The 25883-nt window shown below is 35.4% G+C and overlaps 2 protein-coding genes across 12 annotated transcripts in view; one reads left to right on the forward strand and one right to left on the reverse strand.

The window, feature by feature from the left end:
• kidins220b (kinase D-interacting substrate 220b) overlaps positions 1 to 21654 on the forward strand; it is a 56997-nt gene extending 35343 nt beyond the window's left edge. For 2 of the 10 annotated variants that reach the window (XM_005160637.6, XM_068215388.2), the window contains exons 20-30: positions 1134 to 1222; positions 1571 to 1715; positions 4128 to 4290; positions 5274 to 5452; positions 6636 to 6856; positions 11824 to 11946; positions 14271 to 14303; positions 17788 to 17925; positions 18009 to 18107; positions 19450 to 19680; positions 19756 to 21651. In XM_005160637.6, coding sequence (XP_005160694.2) covers positions 1134 to 1222; positions 1571 to 1715; positions 4128 to 4290; positions 5274 to 5452; positions 6636 to 6856; positions 11824 to 11946; positions 14271 to 14303; positions 17788 to 17925; positions 18009 to 18107; positions 19450 to 19680; positions 19756 to 20898 — 2564 coding nt within the window. In that variant the 3' untranslated portion in view covers positions 20899 to 21651. 10 annotated transcript variants of the gene reach the window in all.
• A 1572-nt stretch (positions 21655 to 23226) lies between these two features.
• id2b (inhibitor of DNA binding 2b) lies at positions 23227 to 25504 on the reverse strand. Of its 2 annotated transcripts, XM_005160630.4 has the most exons (3): positions 25107 to 25504; positions 24229 to 24289; positions 23227 to 23689 (listed from the first exon to the last, which is right to left on the reverse strand). In XM_005160630.4, exons 1-2 carry the CDS (start codon positions 25440 to 25442, stop codon positions 24233 to 24235), a joined length of 393 nt encoding a protein of 130 aa, XP_005160687.1. In that variant the 5' UTR covers positions 25443 to 25504; the 3' UTR covers positions 23227 to 23689; positions 24229 to 24232. The 2 variants fall into 2 exon arrangements, with proteins under 2 accessions (XP_005160687.1, NP_955835.1); NM_199541.1 differs by having other exon boundaries at positions 23227 to 24289; positions 25107 to 25489.
• Between the last annotated feature and the right edge of the window lie 379 nt (positions 25505 to 25883).

Genomic DNA, 25883 nt, shown 5'->3' on the forward strand with positions numbered 1-25883 from the left:
TTTGGACACGACTGTCGGAATACGCCCCCTTGTGGCAGCCGCACACAGTATTTTCAGTGTTGTCGTGCACCACGGGGGAGAAGGTGATTCTCAACGGTGTCCGAAATAAAGGACTGCAAAAGCAATAGCCTTTATTCTCTGTGCGTTTACATAGTTTAATGAATGAATGAATACTAGAAACTCGTAGACCGCTAAAATATTGGATGGAATGTGGAGACAACATTAAAAATATATATTTTTATTACTTTCTTACTTACATTTATGAACAGAAAAGTTTTTCTTTAATATAGACTTTTTATAATTCAAAAAATAACCAAATAAACTCCTATTTTTTATCTCGCGCGCACGGACCTGCTTGGACAACACTGGAATACATCATATCCGGTCAGCAGGTCGCATACGGTCTAGTCGCAGGAGTTCAAATATTTCAACGGATCCGCAGCTCAATTCGGATCCGAATTTTCCGCATACGGAGATAATTGGAACTCATCGCAGCTCCCGGACTGTTCTATTGGAAATGGATGACTTCCGGTCTGTCGCTTGTCGTTTGCAGTGGAAAGGCGGCTTCACTATCTGATTTTGAATGAGTGTTGGTCCTTGTCTGTTGATGTCAGATGGCTTCAGCCAGAATATTATTTATCATGCCCAACTTACTGCTTTGCTATGAGTGAATAAAGCACAAAAGAAAGCCTCCAACTTAATGTTCTGTTACTGTTGGAGGTACATCAGTATTCTGTAATAAAAGTCTCAGCAACTTCTGGTTTATGCAGATTTATAGCATAAACTCACTGTCAGCATCATTATTTAAATTGTCAGCATCATTACTACATTTATTTACTCCATCTTATGTTCTTTTAAACACATGAGTTTTGATGAACAAAGTTTTTTAAAAAGAGAAAAGACACAGATTATATTTTAAATTAAAATTGCTTTATAAAATAGAAGTATCTTCAATTCAATATAATCAATTAGGTGGATCCTTGCCGAATAAAAACACTAGGTAAAAACTTTTACCAGTACAAAATGTATCATATCTTGTGTTTCATGCTAGTAAAAACTCATCGAAAATCTAAATCCAGTGGGAACATATTTGTGGTGCAAATTCAATTTCTTAACATTTTCTTATGCTATAGGTTGGCATGAAGAGCTGGACAGAAAGTTGTCCCAGAACAGCCTGGGTGACCAGACCAAGTTTGGCAGTAAGACAACTCTAAACCGCAGGGTAAGATGAGAAATATGCTGCTTTATTCCATCTACTTGTACAATAACAGCACATTTTTCATATAGGATTAATAAGTATGTAATAAATCATATGATCTAACATTTAAAATTACACAATGTTTTCAGCTCCAAAGACTAATTGAATTATTCATCATGTCTAGCAACCCTTCGGTTTTTGCTTGTGCAGTTTGTCTGACTGTAATCCAATGACAGTAATCATGTTTGACCACATGATGTGGTCATATCACAAAAAATTTCTCCCTTGACATTTTGTCCTTCGCTGTGTTCTTTAATGTTATTGATTTTGAGTAATAAGCATGATTTAAATGTGTCTGATGTCTCTATTCAGGATACGTATCGCCGTCGACAGATGCAGAGGTCAGTCACGCGTCAGATGTCCTTTGACCTCACCAAACTGCTCGTCACCGAGGACTGGTTCAGTGACATCAGCCCTCAGACTATGAGGAGGCTGCTCAACATCGTGTCTGTCACAGGTCAGTCTTCAAGCTTTAAGCTCAACATAAAATCAGATTTTATCTTATTTAGCTTCTTTGTCTTTAAAATGATCTTGAATCAAAATGTAGTAACTCACTCTTGTTTTGATACTACCGCCTTTGTGATGTCACTTGAACTATTAGGTAATGCCAGTCAATAGCCAAATTGCTATTTAGCCATTGTTTTAATCTGGTCAGCAATGGCCAACTTTCATAATTCATATGAAAAATGTATTTTCTATTTTCTTTTTTCTTTTTTTAATTATGTTGTTTTGCTTTGAAATATGTCACTTTACAGATACTAAAAACGGTCATATTTAAGTCTCAGAATTGTGCTACCGTTTTATGGTCTGTAAATTATTTATTTAGAAGATGCTTTTTTCCAAAGTGACGTACAAATAAAGATAAAAAGAAGGACTTCAATTATTGCACAAATAGAAGGGAAAATTTCCGCCAACCTTGGCAATGGCTTATGGAATTTTTACACCACTTGACCTTAAAAAAATAGGATATACTGTAAGATGATGCACTGATGTTTTTTAATGTTAACTGATGTTAAAAACACCATTAAGAAAAAAAGGAAGCACTTCAGAGCTTCACAGAGCAGCAAAATAGATGCAGTGACAAGTTAGTTGAGCAGTTTTTGTCAAATTATTTTAATCAATAAATAATAAAATAAGTACATAATAAATTATTGAATACTTTTATTCAGTAATGACACATTAGATTGACCAGAATTGAAAGTGAAGTAACAGAAAATATCAATTTTAAAATTAACGCTGTGCTTTTCAGCAGGCTATTTATACAAAGAATTATTATTATTAAATAATAACTATTTTTACAAAATCAATAGAATTAAGCCTAAAATGTTTCTTGGGAAGCAAATTTATCCATTTCCTGAAGTGAAGACTAAAGTTGTGTAATCACAAGAATAAATTACATTTTAAAATGATTAGAATATTACATGACACACTGAGGAAGTCATTGTGCTGAAACCTTTGTGCCTTTAAATCACCCTGTAAGAAAAAATAAATAAAAACAGTATAAAGCAACTACTTGATGAGTGCGAATCATTACCTTTTTGAAGTTATTACATGAGACACATATAGCTGTGTCTCATTTCAAAGGTGAGTCCACATATGCTGAACCGAGCGGTTTGAAATAAGACGATCTAGCATACAGAGGACAGATCTTGTCACCAGGCAATTGTATCAGCTGCTGTTAATAAGCGCTGATAAAATCTGTAATGACTTTTTTTAGTGATTTTAAAACTTATTTTAAGCAATCTAAAGGCAAGACAAGGTATACAGAAGCTGGAATTATATTTCATTTGAGCCATACATGTAAACAAAAATGTAAATGGTCTATAAAATCACTCTTTAGTAAGACATGCCAAACTCTTTTTGTTTTTTCAACATGTGTTTAGATATCCAAGTTAAATAAACTTAATTCATACATTTAAACCAAATTTTTATTTTAAAAACGTCCTGCCGTTATCAGCGCGCAATGAATCTTTGGACGTTTAAAGCCGCGAAGGATTCATCGGTTGTGTCCTTCATTACCTGGGAAACAGGACGCATTTTGAGGCTGCGTTTGAAAAAATCTTCAAAATTTTTTGAAATGAGACAGCCTTCAAAAACATATTTTGGAGGATGCAGCCTCTGAAATGTGACACAGCATATATTTATACAGTTGAAGTTGAAGTCAGAATTATTAGCCCTCCCTTTGAGTTTTTTTTTCTTTTTTAAATATTTTCCAAATTATGTTTAACAGAGAAAGGAAATTTTCACAGTATGTCTGGTAATATTTTTTCCTCTGGAGAAAGTTTTATTTGTTTTAAACACCAAAAATTATTTGCCCCTTTAAGATAATTTTTTTTTTCGATAGTCTACAGAACAAACCACTGTATACAATGACTTGCCTAATTACCCTAACCTGCCTAGTTACCCTAATTAACCTAGTTAAGCCTTTAAATGTCACTTTAAGCTGTATAGAAGTGTCTTGAAAAATATCTTCACAATTACTGTCATCATGGCATTGAAATGAGGTATTACATCTATTATGTTTAGAAATGTGTTGAAAAAAATCTTCTCTCCGTTAAACAGAAATTGGGGAAAATTTTTTAAAGATTTTAACATAATTAGTAAGTTATGTTTATTGCTTATAAAATTAGATTTCTGAGACTTTTCTATATATAAAATACTATATAATATGTTATATTTTAAAATGAATAAACTAGAAAACGATTATTTTAAATTGTAATAATATTTCACAATTGTACCGCTACTGCTGCGCTTTTAAACAAAAAGTATCCCAAACATAAACCCAAACATTTGAAAAGTGAACAGTACAATGCAATATAAACTTTCAGGTGTGAAATCATAAAGTTCGAACATCATCAATCTTTTTCAGGCCGCTTGCTGAGGGCTAATCAAATCAGTTTTAACTGGGACCGGCTCGCATCTTGGATCAACCTGACTGAGCAGTGGCCGTATCGCACCTCCTGGCTCATACTCTACCTAGAAGAGACCGATGGCATCCCAGATCAGACCAATCTCAAAACCATCTACGAAAGGCAATATCTCCATCACTCATTTTTTTAATAAATCCCCATGATTCCTGATGTTTCACTCTATCACCAAAAGCGAAATTCTTTACAGTCCTATCAAATTACAAGAAACATCTGTTGCTTTAGATCTTGAGATCAACAACTCAAGTCAATGCTAATCCGTACAATCTTATGTAATGCATTTTTGTCCTGTATGATTTCTTTTTGCATGTAGTTTATTCATTAGCCCATTAGGGTCCTAGAGAAAAATGTCTCTTTAGGGAATCTTCCTGGAAAGAAATAATGGGAGGCCACAGAATGTCAGATGAAGCCAAGGAAAGCAGGCCCAGATCATTAGATAGGCTTCCCTACGGTGATTAGTCAGATGATGCGATTCCTGTAAGACTCGTGAAACTGCGCAGATATTGTCTTGTCTTCAGATGTCAAACCATGATGGACGGCACTGTTGTTGTTTACTTTTGAACTCGTCCAATCATTGCGCAGCTCTTGCTGTACCCAGATATAAAGAGAGAAGCCGATGCATTCTCGGCCTGGGTGTATTCTGACATTTTAAGCGCTTTATAGAGCATTTTTGAAAACCCTTAGGTCTGTTTAAGTGGAAACATATGAGGTTTGTGGTTTCACGAAAAGGTTTGGCGTTCAAAACATCAGTAATATTGCTGTATTGTGTTGATACTGGCTGTCTACGCACTCCTTCCACTCTTAAAGCCGTCCGTGCCCCAGAAACACAAAATAAAATGAGGATATTGTGCTGCTAACGCTGAGTTATATCATCATCCTTTTCGTTTTTTCCTGTAAAACCATCGTGTCTTTGTTTAGTCTGGCACAGCTGGCTGTAATTTATGCCAGGGTATGTATGTTGAGACCAGTCATTCTCACAAGACCTGCATTGTTTTAGTCAAAAACGTGACGGATGATTTTTAAAATCTTTAAATGTTGATGCTGTCTCTTGTTTCTCATGCTGTGTCTGTTCACTTTCTGCTTGGCAGGATCTCCAAGAATATTCCGACCACTAAAGATGTGGAGCCTTTGCTGGAGATCGATGGGGATGTTCGTAGCTTTGAGGTTTTCCTTTCGTCACGTACTCCGGTGCTTGCGGCCCGTGACATCCGAACTTTCCTCCCGTGCACCGTTAATTTAGATCCCAAACTCAGAGAAATCATTGCAGGTACACTTCTTGCTAAAAGAAGCACGTTTGATCCCAAATTAGCCTTTAGTTTCAGCTTGTTTTGTTTATTTTATTTTACTATGTTTTAATACATATATAATATATAATTTTCAGATAATATGTATAAATTAAATATTTTGTTGTTTTGCTTTATTGCTTGACTTAAATTATATTATATTATATTATATTATATTATATTATATTATATTAGATTATATTATATTAATTATTATTATCTTTTATTTAAGCATTTTATAATACAGAAATAATATATAAGCTTTACATAATGTGTTAAAATTGAATACTGTAGCTTTAATTTTAAAAGAAATTTTAAAATTAAATTTTTTTTTACATAATGTTTATTGCTTATGCCATAAATTATATATTTAATATAATATTATAAAATTAACCACATTTGATCCAAAGTTTGACCTTAGTTTGAACTAGTTGTTTCATTTTAGTGATTTATAATACAGATATATGTAAATCTGACATAAAATGTTAAAATTACGTTTTTTAGTTTTATTTTATTTAAATTGAATTGTTTGTTTTAAAAAAGTACTTTTTAAGTAATGTTTACTGCTTATTACATAAATTATATATTTTATAACATTATCTAAATTTGTTATATATTTTACAATTTATAATATATAAAATAATGTAGCTAATGATTATTTTTAATAGTATTAATTTTTAAATATGCTGTTTATTGCTAATAAAAAACTTTACTGAATGTTTTTATAATAGAATAGAATAGAATTACTCTCATAGTTTTAATTGAATTAATTAAAATACTAAAGTACTACTTTATTAATAGTAATTTTAATACTCTTTTTTTATTTACTGCTAACTTTTTCTTTATTAAACCAAATCCTATTTGATAAAGTTTTATTTAGGTTCATTTATTTTGATTTGTTTCACTCATTTTATGACTGTTTTATATATTAATAATAATATAAAAATAAAATATATACAATAAACATATTTATTATAGATAAAAATGTAATATAATATAATATAATATAATATAATATAATTAAATGTGTATTGCTAAAAAAATAAAAATAAAAAAGCTTAATTTTTTTTTTTAAATGGCAAAACTTCTACATATTACGTAATAATCTAATATTCATATCTGCTGCAGTAGTTCCCTGTTGAAAAACATGTATTTTACTCTTCTCAGATGTGCGTGCTGCCCGGGAACAGGTAAATATGGCTGGTGTCACCTATCCCACACTGCCTCTGCAGGAGGGCCGTCCCATATCAATGTACAGCCAGCAGTCCTCGGCCTGCTCCCCGACTGCCTCTTTCAACGGCCCGTATAATCCGACAGGAGTCTCTCCTCAGCCCCACAGCGCATACTTCAGCGGCATGGCTGGACCACAACACCCCTTCTACAATAGGGTGAGTAACACTTTCTTCAATACATCTTCCAAAAATAATTTATCACTGCATGCTATTTCTAAGGAAAAAATTATTTTAAGTTACATAATTCAGATTATTTATGTAATCTTTAGTCAAAAAATGGTAATGTGCTCTTCCTTTGAAACCACTTTCCTGGTGTGCACCAAACTGCATTCACCATCCAAAGAGAAATCTTTTTTTTACTCTGAAATATGACATTTTAATAAAGCAAAACATGTTCGGAAAAGCCTCAGAATCACAGCACTGTTCAAAATTTTATGATCAGTAACATTTTTTGAGAGAAATAAATACCTTTATTCAGCAAGGAAACAGTCAATTGATTAAAAGTTAAAGTAACAGATGTGGGTTTGTTTTCAAATAAAAATAGTTCTTGGGCATCAGCTGATTTTTGCAGGATCATTTGACACTGAAAACTGAAGTAAATGACTTCTGAAAATTCTGCTTAAATTCTAAATTTTTTCATTGTAATGGTATTTCTAGGGCTGCCTCAAACTAAAGATTTTTCTAGTTGAGCAGTAGTGGTAAAGTTATTAGTCGAATAATTGCCCATTTATTATATTAATTTAATTACTATAGCAAATGCTGAGGTAAACAGTTTGAGTCTTCAGTTTGTATTTTTAAATTTTTAAAAATAGATCTACTGAATAATAATAATATTCATTCATTCATTCATTTTCTTGTCGGCTTAGTCCCTTTATTAATAAGTGAGTTCAAAGCATTCAGGCACAAGAAACAATAGCATTTGTAGCTTTAACAAACAATTTTACACTGAAGACTGCCAGGGGTTCGTTATTTTTTTGAATATTTGTGTCCAACTGCTATTGAGACTTACCAGACAAATATAATACAAAAGCTTTTTTCCCTCTCATTTATTTGATTTTCACTATTAACAATCAAGTTTAATGGTAATTTTAATTAATTTAGAGCTTTGATAAAAACTAAATATTGACATTTTTTAAAGGGGCAGAGTTACTGTATGCCATGCTCTCTTTTCATATTTTAGTTGGGATTACGTCAAACATCAAATAAAAAATGTGCATTAAAGTGAATTTTGATTATTTATGTAGATGCATTCTTATACAATCACCCTAATCATTCTGAAATAATGAATTATTCACAAGAAGAGTTATTCAACCTATCTAGTGAAGTATATTTCATTTCGCAATGTATATCGCTGAAAAACTAAAGATTGCAATGTGAATTTCTTCCATTATCGTGAAGCCCTAGCTTCCGGTCAAAGTCACATGAACAATGCAAACAAACTCTTAAACAAAATAGTCAAAAACAGACTTTCTTTAGGTAATAAATATTTATGTAAGTCAAAAATAAAAATAAACAAGACGAAATACAATTAATATACAGCAAAACGGAAAGACTTGAGTTAAATAATGTTGAAAACGGCAGACACAATCAGCCTAAAGGATAAACCTTAAAATTATACATTAAATTAAAAAACATTCTCGAATAATTATAGCATATAGCCTTAATAAAACAAATAAGCAACCTAGTCAACTGAAACACTGTTAATGGGCAATTAAAACTACCTCTAAGCATAAACCTTCAATTGAAATTTCAAATAAAAAATAAAAGTCTTAGTTTTTATAAGTTTTGGATACTCTTTTTCAACTAAATGACCAACAAAAAGTTAGTCGACAAAGCCTGTTCTGGCTTCAATCAATAAGTCAATAAGTCTATTAGGGGCAGCCCTAGATATTTTACAATATTACCATTTTCACTGTTCTACAATAGGGTGAGTGTCACTGCATAGATAAAACACACAGGATGGCCTGAACTAAGAAATTCTGACAAACTTGTTTTTGTTTTAATCTATCATCACGTTATTGCCATCTCTTCGGGGGACATTTGAGGTAAAACGAATCCAGTTAAAACTGATAAATAGCGTCAAGTGTAGATTGATGTGTTCTAGAGACTGAACTTTACCAGGCACATCGGCTCATTTAAGAGATGAGGGAAGTCCCTGGGCCCAACACACACCTCTCCAAATATTCCAGCGCTGGTGCCAAACATTTCCACATGCCCACCCAGACTATTTTTCATTCATCTCCCTGTGCTCATGTTTCAGTGGTTGTTTTTCTTCATTTCAGCATCATTTTGATTTGCGTTTGCTTTGTTTTTTTAAGTTCAGCCCTCCTGATGTAACAAAATGAGGTGTTTATAAAGGCTACATGATGTTTGTGCACATTGTAGAGAGAGATTATGTTTTAGACACCTCATTATTTTACATGTTGCCAAATAGAGGATTCTAGAGCTCCGTGATTAATGATGGAAAGATTGCAATGTCGATTCAAACATGATTTCTAAGTGAAACATCTGACAAATCAAATCTCTGTGTAAAGTTATGATACAGCCTTTAGACCTTTCAACCGCTCAGTTTTGATATTTCAGTTGCAAAAGTATTTAAATAAACATTTGTAGATTGGATGTCAACCCTAATGTCCACAGTGTTGATTAAAATAGTGTAAATCTTTTGCAAGTAACTTGATGCTTCAAAAAATTGACTTCAAAATTCTGCCAGTAGGTGGTGAGGGAACAAATAGCTCTAATTCATTGTCAACACGGAATCAATGGACCCTTTTCACAAGACTGCTATGATGCGTTTAACGCTCATCATAATCTTAAATCCTTGAAAGTTTTTAATATTCTGCTTAAAAAAAAGCGTATGAACATTATTATCTTTGCGTTAAATTACAAATAATAATAATAATAAATAACCGCTTATGCAAGGTGTTTCTGCAGCGTCTATGGGTCTGAGAGTGTATTTAACGTTATTCTCTCCTTTGGCTGCCGTCATCATTCTCACACTAATTTTTCCTTTTTCTGAAAGTCTCAATTACACCATCGTGGAGTTTTACCTTTATTATTTCATCAAGTACTATTGCAAAAAAATTATTTGTTGTACTCTCGCTTTCACTGCTCTAAGTTTACCCAGCTATGATGCCTTCCGCTATCGAGAAACCCGGAAATGTGAAAAGGGTTCATAATTCAAGCAATTCATTGAAAAACACTGATCGATTCAATAATAATACACAATCTCTATCTAATGATCTTTGGACCACTGATCGAAATAGATTAGAAAATCTTAATTAAAATGTAAATAAAATTGAGGACAAGTACTTATGCCTATGATTGTTGAAATCTAATAAAAATCTTTTGCCAGTAACTTGATGCTTCAAAATATTTTTTTCATTCAAAATTCTGCCTGTAGGTGGTGACAAATAGCTAAAATTTATTGTCAACATGGAATCAATCATTCAAGCAATTTATTAAAAAACGCTCATTCATTCAATAATGAAACAAAATCTCCAACGATCTTTATATCATTGATTGAAACAATCATAACAAAGTAAAATGTAAAAAAATTAAGAACAAGTATCATACCTGTCAACATTGGGATGTGAAAATAAGGGATATTCCCACCATAATAAGGGATGCCCCAAACACACACATATATATATATATATATATATATATATATATATATATATATATATATATATATATATATATATATATATATATATATATGAATAAATGTCTTTATATATATATATATGTATATATATATATATATATATATATATATATATATATATATATATATATATATATATATATATATATATATACATTAGCAGCAAATACATTAGAATAACAGTTCAGCTTATTAAAATCAATAGCTATTATAATGAAATAGAATCAAGCTATCAATCTCATTAGCCGTTTCTCCACTGTATAACTTACACATTCTTATTAAAGAGCAACGAATGATAATCTCTCATTTATTTAGATTTTTTTTATCACAATAAATAAGAGGTGTCACTTTAAAAATGCACACATCTTTTAAGATTAAATTAGTTGTGTTTGAAAAAAAATCCCCCACCAAAATTGACATCTTTATATGTTATTATTATTAATTATGTGTGTATGTCTGTTTAAACACGCACCCAAAAGCCAGACTTTCTCTCCGCTTCAAATAGCGTGTACAGAATCCATTTGGGAAACAGGATCTGTTTTCTCACTATGGAGCACTACTGCTGACAGTCATGCACCATTATATGACTGTTTTGAGGATTGTATAGGATGGGCGACGGCACCTATAATCAAAAAGAAAGGGAATCGCGCCGTTTTTAATATTTATTTATAAGTGTTTTCAATCCTAAACAAAGCGAAAGCACAGAACAGACTCACGTTTAAGAGTAAGGAGCGACCCCTGGTGGTTCGGCGGTATGGGTTGCAAATAGGGAGGCTCGGCTGTTCAGAGAAAGACTGAAAATGCGGGAGAAATACTTGAAAATACTTTTACGGGATGATAGCGGGATAGAACTGCAAAATACAGGAGAATCCCGGGAAAAACGGGAGGGTTGACAGGTATGGTACTTATGCCTATAATTGTGGAAATCCAATAAAAAATATACGTAACTTAAACGAACAAAAAAACTTGCTTGTGATTTTAATAAAGTTAAAAATCATCATCTTTGGCAAGTAACTTAATGCTTCAAAAAATGAATTCTAAATTCTGCCAGTAGGTGGCGAAAAATGTCAACACGGAATCAATCATTCAAGTGATTCATTCAAAAACATTGATACATTCAATAATGAAAGAAAATCTCTTGAATGTCAAAATGATCTTTGGATCATTGATTGAAATAGATTAGAAAATATTCATTCAAATGTTAAATAAATTGGGAACAAGTACTTATGCCTATAATTGTGGAAATCTAATAAAAAATAGTTGTAACTTAAACAAACAAACTAAAAACTTAAAGAAAAGGCTTGTGATTTTGAATACAGTTAATTATAGATTAACATAGTTTTCTGATTTGGACTGCACTGAGCTGAACGTTCCTGCAAATGTTTCTTTATGATTTTCTGTTATGTTGTCATTCCTTATATTTTTTTGTTTTCCTCCACATTTGGTCTATCAGCCATATTTTCCCCAACATCTTTACCAGCTGCCACGGCAGTTCACTGGCAGCTACTTCCCTGCTCATGTTCTTCACCGTCCATTCATTAAATCTGGCTATCCCAAGGACCCTAGCAGTGGACTTGTAAGTACTAGTCATGAACAAAAGCTGATAGACTTCATGCTTTTAGATAATAGCACAGCGCTAGCCTTGCTAGGGTTTCCACATGCTGACATACTTTTCTTCCACAGCTAATGTTTAATTTGTGCTCTGCAGGTGTTTGCTATTCTAAACATCAATTTAAAGTTTCTTCTTCCCTCTTGTCTTGTGTGTCATTATGGTTTTAGGTTGTTGCTCTAAATTAACTTTATACTTTTTGTTCGAGTTATATATGTGATGTGAAATCTTTGTGCAAATAGGGTACAATACGTGCAAATCTGGTGTTTTCATATCAAAACTGGTTCATTGTTTTGTAGCTTAAAATGGCTATAAAACCTTGTTTGAGGAGGGTCAGAAATTTTACATTGATCAAAATGTTTCATGTCCCCTCTGAAATAAACTTTGTCCCTAATATAAGCTCACAAGTTAAAATGTATTATTCTATATTATTTCATATAATTAAATAAAAGCTCTATTTATCAAATAAATAAAATGGTACATGCATTCACTTTTGCATGTTGCCGCTCCAACATTTAATTTCTTTTAATTGTAATAAGGGCTGCACAGTGGCGCAGTGGGTAGCCTGTTCGCTCACAGCAAGAAGGTCGCTGGTTCTTAGCAGGGCTGCACTATATATAGTTTTAGCATTGATATCGCAATGTGTGCATCTGCAATAGTCAAATTGCAAAGACATGCAATGTCCAGTTTGAATTATAATTGAGGAGCAGGAGCTACAGAAATTAATTTAATCACTGTATGAGAAAAACAAAAACAAACAACAATTTTTAAATCTTGTTTCTAGTCCAAATATCTACATTTTAAAACAAAACCAAGATTATTTCACTTACCACATTGGCATTTCCTTAAAACAAACAAAAAAAAAATCTCTTAATTTTGACATTTCTTCTGACGATTAAACGAAACAATATTTTTACTTGGTCTAAGATTTTATTTTTTGATATTTGTTCTAGAAAAAAACAAAAAAATAAAAAACAGTAAGTGACCGATCACGTCGAATGTGCTTTTTTTTGTTGAGAGGAGCCTTTTTTGAATGATGTACTAATGGCCGTGACTGCTTATGCACCCTGCGCGCCTTGCGTTTTAACCCACTGCTGCGCCTCGCATTTTTGCCGTTCCAGAGGCGGGGTTTCTGCTGAGGTGACAGCATTGTTTGTGTTGTTAAAAATGTCTACAGAGACTTCTAAAGATAGAAGAGAGACTAGTGATTACTGTTTATGCGGAGCACAATATTATTTCACAATATTATTAAATATTTAAATTCTGTTAATATCAACAGCAACACTCGTGCACATTACGCAGCTGATTCAGACGTTACCTAGTGACATAAAAAATGCACCGTGCTTCTTTTTTTCTTCTTAGGGGCCGATCACACCCAATGCGTCCATCCATCCATGCGTCCTCCATCTTCAAAAGTCTCCGTAGTTGTCTTGATAGCACAAATAGTGCAGGCACCTCAACGGGAACCTCACCTCTGCTTTCATTTGATTGGAGACTGAAAAAGACTGATGTAACGTGCTTTTTTCCGCTCAGAGTTGACTTTTTTTCAACTGCGAGCGCACGGGGAAAAACGCAAGGCACACAGGGTGCATAGGCATCCCGCACAATGCTCGTGCCCGTTCAATCATTCAAAAAAGATGCCTCTCGAAGACTCCACAGAAAACCATCAAATAGTGCTATTCAAACCATCCTCTGAAACTGTATTTATATCGCAGTATTTATCGCAAAAAATATATCAATATCAGCTTTTTTCAATATCATGCAGCTCTAATCCTCAGTAATTCTGTCAAAACGATTGATTGTTTGATTGTAGCTAATGGATACATTTCAGATAGGCTTCAATGTGAATATTACAAGAATCAAGGTTAAAAATGAACCAAAAAAGCAAAGAAAATTAAAACATAAAATAGTTTTAGAAAGACATTAAAAGTTATTTAAAACAACTTGACACAATTAATCATTAGCACAATGATCCCTATTTGTAGAAAGTGATCCCTATTTGTAGAAAGTGCTTTAAAGATAGTGTCTAGCATTTGAAGCTGTATTTGTGTGATAACAGAAGCAACAATCCAGTGTTTAAACATGCATTGCACTAGTGACGTCAAGCACCAGCTGCCTTAATGTTCACCGGAGGCTTTCACAGTCCACCAGTTCCCACATGCTGTACAGAAAGACTCATTTGCTCCCTGTTTAAACTTTCTCTCCCTCTTTCTTTCTTTCATCAACATGAATGTGGTTCCCTCACCATTTCCACCCCCTTTGTCTCTTTGCCTCTCCTCTCTCTCCTCAAGCAGGGTAAAGTACCGTCTTTGAAAAAGAAGCAGGTACTGAATCCTTCTAGACTCGGCTTAAGTTCTGCTGCTCTGCTGATGCTGCCTTCGCAAACGCACACTAACACTTTCCAGAACTTTGAACACTCACATCCCGCATGCACTAGATAGAAGACAAAAAAATCTCTCACAGTGGGGAAGGAGGAATTAATTAACTCTACATAGTATAATAGTATAGAGTGATTTAAAAGTCAGAACGTACAATAGCCTTTGTTAATTATGATATGTATTTGAGTTAAAGGGACAGTTCACTCAAAAATTAATATTTAATGAGAGTTTACTCACCCTCAGGTGGTTCCAAACCATAAAGTAAGCTTGAACTAGAAGTTGCTGAGGCTTTTATGTCCGTGTGTTGCAACTAAAATCAAGTACTGAGTAGGGACGTGGATTTTTGTGCATCATTCCCTCATAGCAAACTAACAGTAAGAGGGGTGTGGTTAAAGGGTCAAGAAACACCAAAACACATTTTTTGAGCTGTTGACAGTCGTATATGTGTCCCACACTGCTAAAAACACTATTAGGACACATATATTTCACTAAAAAGTGTAAATTGGTTGTTTTTGCGTTATTTCAAGCAAATTCGTACTTCCTGTTTGAAACTAATTTTTGAAGCTGCGTCACGGTCATGACATAATAGCGTGTATTCCAGCGTGCAGACTGGGCGTCTGTGCCAGAGTGTGTCTTATTACGTCTTACAGTGTGCTGCATTAATGCATGAGTAAGGCTTGGTTCAAACCAATCAGCGCGCTCTATTGTGCAACTTCATTAATATTCATTACTGTCACAGTGTAGACGGCAAAGACGCCACGTTGTGTTGGCAAAACAAGCGTGAAGTGTTGCTTTTATAGTTTGCTGCAGTTAAGTTTCATTTTCATTTTGTCTCTGTGAGAGCGCAGACTCACGCGTGGATTAACAGTGTACGCGACGCGCGACAACAATAACTTACGTGTCTAAGGAGGATTATTGTTTACCTGAGAGCTGTTCACATCTGCAAACGCTTAGATCCACATTGTAGTCTCCTCTAAATAAAGACGCGGCTCTAGTTGCTGGTGATTGTTCTGTCTCTACAGATTTGGTAAGTGAGCGACCAGTGCTCTTTGTTTATTCAGTTCGTATTTTATTCGTATCAAACAAACTATTGCACCGAGTGCAATAGTTAGCACTAACAGTTACGACCAAACTATAACCTCGTGTTGGATTTTGTGACCGGAATAACACACGCGGCTTTCTGACGCTACCTGCCGTGTGTATCTAAGTTTCCGGGAAATGCTGAGGTTTTTTTTCTCTCATTCGCCGTGCGGTATCAAACATTGCATGAAAAATACACGCTTAGAGCAGCGCCTCGAATCGAATATCACGTTTGTCGGGAGGGACATGAATGAATTCCCTAAATGAAAGAGCCAAACTGCAGTTAAAGTCCACCATTTAATAATTTGGCAAATAATTCAACTACAGATGTCCATGTAAACACAGTCACATTGTCCGCTGTGGGTGTGTGTTTTGACTCTGTAATTCAGCGCGCCCAAATAGACACTCCCATACCAAGCCGCTTTTCTTCCTCCGACACTCCCCCCTAAACAGAGCTGGACACGCCCACTTTTCTGACTTTTTCCAAAGTAGAGGTGTGAAAACACACTGCTGAAACGAGGGGGTTTCATGGCCCTTTAAGAATATTGTGGCTGAATTCGTCAAACTGACGTCTTTAGAGAAAGACAGACACTCCAAACACAGAAGCAATTGGTGAGATTTGATTAAAGATTACCAAAACAAACTATTTTTTTCAGTGTATTAACTTGCAGATTAATTGTTAAACTAAAGAATAACTAAGTGCGTTAACAAAATAAACATTGTACACATTGATTTCACACAGACTTTTAAGTTTATTTCTTCCCAGCAGACACACAACGTCATTAATATTAGGTTAGATTTAGGTTGCCAGTAAGCACAACGTTAATTTGACGTCCAGTAACGACGTGAAATTACTTTGATATTTGGTTGATTTTAGGTTGGGTTGGAAAGTGACCAAAATCCAACATTGAGCCAACATCTTAAACCAACGTCATATTAGCGTCAAATACTGACATTTATTCGTCAAGTATGGCAACCAAAATACAACGTCTGATAGATGTCATATTGGTAATGTCCACACAATGTCAAGCTGTAACATTGTTAGACGTTACCAAAGCATCCAAAATGCAATGTCTGTCCGACGTTGGACATTGACATCTGACTGATGTTGGGTTCTGACCTCAACCTGATTTTCATTTCCAAATAAAATGCAGCATCCCATGGTATTGGGGTACAACATCAATCAGACGTCATGTTGATGTCCTGTGCCTACTGGGTTGTCGAACACAAAAGAAGCTTTTTTGAAGAATGTTGGGAAGCAGAAGCCATTGATGTCCATAGTAGGAATAGAAAGTACTTTAGAAGTCAGTGGCTTCCAGTTTTAAGCATTCTTCAAAATATCTTTTGCGTTCTGCAAAAAAAAAGAAAAGATAAAGAAATTCAAACAGATCTGGAACAATTGGAGAATGAGAGTTTCATTTTGAGGTGAACTATCCCTTTAAATATATTCTTAAACAAGTAAGTGTTGCACCAGACTTGTTGTTTGAGTGAAAGGCTGGTCACCTTCTATTTAGTAACACATTATCTAGAAAAGTAATGGATTTTTTTGATGAATAAAAAATATATTGTGTTCATTAATTAATATTTAAAGGGACTAAGCCGAAAAGAAAATGAAGGCATGGTTAATAGTTTTTTATAAACACTGTTATATTTCATTCAAAAATAGAAATTAACTTTAAGCAGTCTTTCTCCTTCCCCAGAATTCTTACTGTCCTCTAGATCTTTCAAGCTTTCGTCCTTATAAAAAATGAAAGCAATCCTATCTGTTTCTATGCCCTTTCAGTTGTGATGTTGTGGGTGTTTCAATGATTGCACAAAAGCCATTGAAACAACAAGCTTCTCACACAGCGTGGCCTGGATGCTAAACTTCTTAAGCTTTCTCTCAGAAAACTTTAAAGGTATAGAACCCAGGTGCCACTCTGACTTTCCCTTAACAAAGATCTGTATTTATAGTCTCCATAGTATAGGTCACAGTTTTTGGTTTTGTTATAATTAGACGTAGCTATTTGAAAGCTACATAATGCTTAATGTTAAGTGTGGTGTTAGATGTGACTCTCCAGCACTCAGTGCCACTATTTGTATCGCAAACTTTTTTCTTGCCCTCATATCACTCGTAATATGCTCCAGCTTCTTCATCCTGCTGACAGCAATGGATTCAAAATGAATCGCATATTCTCCTCTTCTCTACCCCTTCTTCTATCCTTGAACGTTGATTCAAGACCTTTTGCAACCCCTTACTACTGTTTTCTGCATGGTTTATTTCTTATGGTATTCACGGCTTCAGAGATGCTTGATATACACACACTGCTGTGAATCTAGATCATTAATGTGTCTGTGTGTTGTGTACCAGGGCTCAGCTTCGGTGGTCTCAGGCACGCCATCAATTCTGCTCAGCTCGATGAGCACAGATGTCATCTGTGAGCGTGTCAAACTTATCGACGGTATCGATCAAAACCTGATTTCTCAGTATACAGCCACCATTAAGAAGGTATTTGTTTTTAGTACATTAAAAAAGAAAAATACATTAGGTTGTTTTACTCTACATCTTGTGGTTTTGTGATTTTTTTTCAGGCTAACATAAACGGCAGAGTTCTGTCTCAGTGCAACATTGATGAGCTGAAGAAAGAGATGAACATGAATTTTGGAGATTGGCAACTTTTCAGGACATCAGTAAGTAGTGTCTCTGATTTATAGACTTTCTCAGTAGTAGGGCTTGCAAAGACTTGTCGACTAGTTGAGCGATCGACTACTTCAACCACTAGTCGACGTTCTCAGAAGCAATCGACTACTCGAGCGTGCATTTACCATAAATGAAATCAAAACGACAAATTGTCGCTTGTTGAACTATTTTATTTCTGAACCAAAATAATTTTCATTCTTGTTATCACTGCTGGAAACTTAAATATTAGAGTTATTTTTAAATCAGACTACTTGTTGTATAACAGACTATTACTTGCGCGCACATGATCGTTTGCATAATCTTCAGGCCGGTTGAAGAATATATATTCGTTTATTTTGTTATTTTAGTAACTGTTAAAACGTAGCAGAAATTAAATGATGGAATGAGATTTAGCCTAGCTCAGAATAATTTTATTCATCTTTTAATTAGTTTTATGAATACTGCGTTATGAGTATGACTTTTCGGGATGCATTTTAGGTTTCGGGTGTGACTACTTTTACTTTCTATAGCCTACATTAAATGTATAATTAAAATTAATTAAAATGCAATAATTAGCCTAACTTTTTTTTTATTATAAATATTTATTTAAGTATTTTCAATTTAAACTTTTTATTTATGCATTATTTATTAATTTAGGCTATTTTTTCTTTTTGCGGGTCAGCTGTATTGTTGACAAGAACTATTTTTATCTTTCCGGACTGGTTTAACAATTAAGTTTCACTTAGTTCTTATTACGGCTGAAAAATAATAAAGTTACTTTAATAACTTGACGTATTACAGGATGAACATGAGTTTGCTTTGCATATAACGCAAGCTTATAACGCAGATGTTAAATGACAATGTTGCGTGCAGCTTTTTATTTTTATATTACTCTGTAATATAAAAAAAGTCATATAATGTTTTGACATTTTATGTTAGCGCTATGAAATCAATGCATTCGGCTATGAATTAATAAAAATGTATTGAAAAGGATTTCTTTGTGTCTTTTTAACTAGTAGCTCGAACCACGGGTAGTCAAGTAACTCGAGTATTGTTTTGAAAAGAAATCGATTAGCAGAAACCAGTAGTCGTGCAAGCGCTACTCAATAGTTTAGCTTTCTGAATGCCTTTCCCAACATTTTTATTGACCCTTGCAGAAAAAACAATTATAATTTAGTGCCTCCATCACTAAAAATATTAACTAAATCTAAGACAAAACCAAATGTTTACAGTTTTGTAAGATAAAATCCATACACATAATCAAATGTAATGTCATAACTTTAAGACAATGCAAGTGACAGTACAGTCAACACTGGGTTTCAAAACTGGTGTAATGGAGTTTACATTGTGCAGGTGCTGGAGATGCGTCATGTGGAGAACCAGGTCCTGCATGAGGAGGCACCTAGTGAGCAGGGCAGCATTACGGTTGGCCATGTGGAGCCTTGCAGACATGCTGGAGCAGCCGCTCAAGGAGTAGCTGGAAACACGGACACCTCACCCATGTACAATTTTAACCTCAGCTTTGAAGAGCTCAGTAACGTGGGTTTAGAGGAGCCTCCTAGACATGTCAATGCTACATGGATGGTAAGCGTTTCTTTACAGGCTCTTGCAGGCCTTTAGGTTTCAGACAATTGTCTCAACATCTTTTGTCCTTTATAGGGTACTACTCACCGTACACCAAGCATGTCAAGTCTCAACTCTCAAGAGTCCTCCAATGAAATTTGCAAGCTAACAGACAAGCAGCAGGCAGAGTACCGCAATGCCTATGAAGATTATATCGCCTCCATGTCTCAGCTTGAGTTAGGAATGGAAAAACCGGTGCCACCTTTTGTTAGCCAGCTAATGCACTCCAGCTCTGAGGACAAGAAGAAGGATGGAAATGACCAGGATGGGCGCAAATCTGTTTCCAAACGAGGGAGCACCAAGTCTGGAAGTGATAACACAGATTACGCCTCAGCAGATGCAGCCACTTTAGATCCCATAACAGAAGAGGATGAGAAGGTTGACCATGGGTCATCAAAGTCCCTTTTGGGACGCAAAACATCTGGAGACAAGGTGAGCCTCTTTCAGGGAGCTGATCTGAAGTTGAAGGCTGGTGGAGGCTCACGTTACCAGAAACTGACCAGTGATGATGAAGAATCCGAAGAGTCTGATAATGCCCCTCTGCTTAAAGATGGAAAGAAACCTGAAGCCAAAGCCTCAGATGGTGGAGATCGATCTCTGACCAAAGGTAAAGATTACCTTTCGGATAAGAAGGATTCCTCTGACTCTGGTGTCCGCTCCAACGAAAGCTCACCTAACCATTCGCTACAAGACGAAGAGGCTGATCTGTCACAATCAGAGAGGGCTAACCTGATCGAGCTGGACGAGGAGAACTCGGCCCGAAAGCGAGGCCTGCCGAATAGTCTGAGTGGCCTCCAAGACCCAACTATCGCCCGCATGTCCATCTGCTCAGAGGACCAGTGCAGTCTTCTGGCCAGCAGCCCTGAAGAAAGCTGGCCTTCCTCCAAGAGCTACAACCTCAACCGGACACCCAGCAACACCACCCTCAATAACAACACTAACGCCCAACAAGGAAACCACATTCGCCAACCGTCAGATAGCTCAAACACCACCTCCACCACCACTGGAAGCGATGTCATCATAAATCCTGGAACCAGCACCACCTCCGCAACCACCCAGAATGAAAATGTCCGCGTGGTGCATCTGAAGAGGGGCCTAAACCCTGGAGATCCTCCTGAGATCCTTAAAGTTTCCTCTGAAACCGTCACCTTCGGAGAGGAGCGAGAAAGTATCCTGTAGTTGACTAGATCTGGATCTATTGCCTGCTGGTCCTAGCTGGTTGATGTTCTGTGGTGTCAGTGCGTGCTCGGTGGAATGCTTAAATAAATGTAATGGTGGTTATTGCGACATTTCCACATGTTAAGTGTTATTAAAGTGGTTTTCATTCTCTTCAGAGGTCTATTTCAAGGGAGGTTACTTACTTTGTTAAACCTAACATGTGCGAAACTTCGTTTTTTTAGTTTTAAAATGGGAGGTATGTCAAACCTGAAAGACTTAGATATGGGCTTGACTTACCCCACTTTCTCAGCTGTGACATATCTCCTATTCTGAAACAAAAAGAGTTTCCCTAACTAGAGTTTTGACTTAACCTCCTTTCTGAAGTTCACCATCGTAAAGTTAAATATTTGTGGAGTTTCTAATCAGTGTTAGTAGCTTAATAACTTATTAGTCATCAGTTGTATGGCTTTGGAAATCAGTATTGTAGTGGTGTCCCCCAATGTTCAATTGTTTGGTGTCGTGGTGAAGCAACCTAAACCTTTTGATCTGGCTAGGAAATGTGTTGTACCGAGTTGTCCTGCATGCGATCATCGTGCTGTAGCTACAGTATTATATAAGCAGTGACAAGCATGTGTCAGGCTGCTAAATTAGTCAGTAGAAACTGCATGCCTCTGGATGTTAGTCTATTACTATTGACAGCTGTCTTGAAAAGTAAAGCATGTTTTGTGGTGTTCGTCTTCAACATGGAATGGAATAAACCTGACAGTAGTCATGTTTCTTGAGTCTTTGTTTGAAATAAACATTCTTCTTCTCTGTACACGCTCGTGTTCCCACGAGAGGTTTGCTAAGAGCAAACTTATTTTAGTACCATGAATTACAGACGGGTGGCACCAGTAGCTCATGCATTACAATTATATCCCACACCCAGAACACATACGAGTGTCCTTTCAGTGTGTGAATTAGTGACTCAGAAGGCAAAAAAACAGGATCTATCAACAATATCTGAGCCCACTCTACATGCAAACATTTTTGTGGTCATACTTTCATGACAATATTGAGTAACTGTTTTGATGAAGTCTGATACACAGGCTGATGATTAAGGAATGGAAGCAAAGATATGAAAACAGTGCATATTTTAGGGCTGCACAATATTGGAAATAACTGATATTGAAATATTAAATTTTTCAGCAATATATATTGCGATATTGAGTATACTTTCACTAGATAAAAAAAATGAATGTATCTATTTGAAAATGGTTGACTGGGATGATTTTGCAGTTTAGTGCATCTGCATGAAATATAATAAACCAAATCTAGAAAACTAGCATTGATAAATTGTGGAGCAAAGATGCAAATGAAATGCGCAGAATTTTAAGGTTTTCTAGTTGTTTAGCAGGCAAAATAACGATAAACACATTTACATTTAGTCATTTAGCAGACGCTTTTATCCAAAGCGACTTACAAATGAGGACAAGGAAGCAATTTACACAACTAAGAGCAACAATGAATAAGTACTAAAGGCAAGTTTCAGGTCTGTAAAGTCTAAGAAGGGAAGTATTAGTAGTATTATTTATTTATTTATTTTTTTTGTACAGTTAGTGTGATATTCAAAGAGGCAATTGCAGATTAGGAAGTGAAGTGGAGACTAAATAGTTGAGTTTTTAGTCGTTTCTTGAAAGTAGCGAGTGACTCTGCTGTTCTGATTGACATGTAATTGTAAATCTCATTGTATAGTTTACATTGTAGAAACACATAAATGCAATTAAGCTTAAAGTAATAAGCATTGAAATTCTCGCCTGTTTTGAATGTTTTAAACTGGGTTAAAAATGCTCACAGGCCTTAAAAACAAATGCAAATGATAAACATGATGGTCAACTTTAGTTCAATTTTGCAGCGAATCCACAAATTACACGTTTACAACTGTGGAAAATCCCAACTCACATTGCAGATTGATACATTCGTTGCAATATTGATGTGGAAAAATATAATGTGCAGCCCTACTAAATATTCTTACATGCTTATCTACAATTGAATGACCACAGACAAGCTGTTGTGTTCAAAGACTGGCTTTGACTTCCAATATGGTGGACAACTTACATATAGCACATAGAAACATCTGGTGGACCAATTTTAAATCATTCCAGAATTATACTTTAAACTTTTGTTCCTTATGAAACGACTACACAGTGAAAAACATATGAAAAACCCTACATATAACCCTTGTTTAACTTTTGTATTGGCTTGTATTGGTTTTATTTGAGGTTAGACCACCACAAGCCCTTCATACTCTGAAAACTAGTCTTTAAAACACAAGGACAAGAGAGCAGCAACAAAGCCACTGAACGGTAATAAGTTAATAAGCTTTATGTATATGCAAAAACAAAAAAATACAACAAAAACATTGCATCTGTAACAGTTGTTCAGACAAAGACACTGGCTTCATACTTCGCATTTAATTATGTACAGTATAAAAGTGCCATTTACGTTATAATTATAAAAATTTCTGTAATATTATAAACATCACATTTTCAGCAGAAAGAGAAAACAATAGAGCGTTTTTGCTCAATTTCTTTACAACACAAAAGAACAAAAACATCTTTCTAGGATTGCTTGCGTAATTAGTATTTTCCTTCAGTCTCTTTTAATCTTCCTTTGGAAGAAAAAATAGGAAAGTCCATATACAACTAAGTCAGAATCTTTTTTTGTCCGTTTGAGGAAAATCCTTTGTCATTCAAGACGAAGTCCAGGAGAATGACACGGGACAAAAAAAAAAACACAAAAAGCCTCTGTTTTTGCTCCACGACCGAAACACCTGCAAGAGATTGTGAGAGAGAGAGAGGCGTGTTTAGAGAAGGCAAAAGGACAGAGATCCGGACAGACTGGCGCCAGGGAGGAAGCCACAGGACGTTTTTTTCGGACTTTTAACCAAACAAGCGAAATACCGGGCAATACCATACAGCTCCAGATGGCGGACTCTAGCAAGCATCTCACACTTACATTTGATAGCACTTTACATAGCTAACACTATGAATTCTTATTATCCTGAAATTCTCATCGCTACAAACCTCTGACTTTCATTTGCTGTAGTTGTTCAACCATTTGTTCATCAAACAAAGTCAAGCAGGTTTGAAACGACATGAGAAAACATCTTTCTAAGTGAATTGGGGCAATTATGATAGAAATGTATAATGACATTTTAAACAAAGTGTAGAGTATAATAAGTATTGTTTTAATGACTTATTTTTTTAATACTGCATAAATAATTACTGTATGCTTACTGTATAACAGCAAACTGCCCCACGTGCAAAAGTTTAACTTGGCTTGTCAAAGCATGAAGATGAATCAACTCACCATTTCAACGAGACAGGGCTATGAGGTCATCTGTGTTGATCTCTCTTTGAGGGTTACTGGGCTGTTAATTAACAGAGGTAAACAATGATTGTCAGTGTTGCTGCCAGCACAACTTAGATTTCAAGTTGGTGTTAAAATGTATCAAGCTTTTGTGATGTGTAACATTAAAGTTGAAGTTATTCATAGTTATATTTCTTCGGGTTTTCCAGTGTGTAAATATTTAACTGTTAGCTACATTTTCTTAAAGAAAAAACGGCAAATTCAAATTCGCTTGTTTCAAGTCTGTTTAAGTTATTTCTTCTTCTGTTGAACACAATAGGAGATATTTTGATAATCATTGGTTTCCGTTTGATTTCCAATTGATGTCAATGGTTAGATGTTTTCAGCTTTCTTCCAAATATCGTCATGTGTTCAACAGAATAAAGAAATAGAGATTTGGAACCACTTGAGGGTAAATAAATAGTGTACATTTTCATTTTTAAGTGAACTATCCCATAAAATCAAAATACATCAACTCGAGAAGATAAATTACTTGTCTGAGAAAGCAAAAGACAAAACAAGCTGGTTAATGCTGCTTCAATATAGGGTAAGAAAGAAAACAGTTATTATTACCACACTAGTAGATATTTGTCTCGTTTTAAGCATAACAATTCTTTGTCATTGAAAACAAAATTTCTCAGGTGCCTATTTTTATGAACGTGTGTGCATTTGTACAAGAAAATAGTAAATCGCGGTGCAGCATTCATATTAATTCGTCATGCTATTTCTGTATTTCCTTTCTAAAGCATTTAAAATGTAATTTTCCACGCCATTGTAAATGACTTTGACTGCACGGTGTATGAAATGTGGAGCTACAGTAGCTACAAAACTTGCCTTACCTGGAAAGAGATGATGCTGATATCAGCTCCCAGTGATCTGACAGTCTTTTTTGGAGGGCTCTGTCCGAGGCTCTGCTGCTGCTGCTGCTGTAGCGGGTTCTGGTCCAGTGCGATCTGAAGGTCCAAAATGTAGTCTATAACATGCTGCAAGATCTCCATCTTACTCACGCTCCGGTTCTGCGGTAAACTCGGCACGAGCTCCTTCAACCGGCTGTAGCAGTCATTCATGTTGTACAGTAGACTGAGCGGGTCGTTGCTCCGCGAGATGCCCATATTATGCTCCGAAAAACACAAGGCAGGTTTCCTGACGGACCTCACCGGACTGACTGCCTTCATGGTGGATGTGCCGATGTTGCGGTTAATTTCAGGACATGCGATTCTTTCTTTCGGATCTCTGCGCTGGGAGCTTGTTGTCAGTGCGTTTATATAGCAACCGAGCTGGGTTTGTTATAAGGCATAAAGAATTACGCGGATTGGTCGATGAGACGACGTCACTCTGTAAAGCGATGCGTCAACATTGGCCAAATGTGCAGCACGTGAGCGCCTCCCACATCCCCGCATTCCTCCCTCGTGCTGAAGAGTATCCGAGCAACTAACTGTATGCAAAGAAGAATAACATCACATCATTTGTTTATGTGGAGACGGGCTGATTTCGCAAGGGACGCGCATTTGCGCATGGGTCAGCATTAAAAACCCTCTGTCAAGTTATAAAATCATATTAACGCCAGATGCGCTTGTTGTATGTCAGTTTAGTTCACATAAGGGCTGCCTAAACTT

The sequence above is a fragment of the Danio rerio genome, chromosome 20, assembly GCF_049306965.1.
Source record: "Danio rerio strain Tuebingen ecotype United States chromosome 20, GRCz12tu, whole genome shotgun sequence".
Taxonomy (NCBI): domain Eukaryota; kingdom Metazoa; phylum Chordata; class Actinopteri; order Cypriniformes; family Danionidae; genus Danio; species Danio rerio.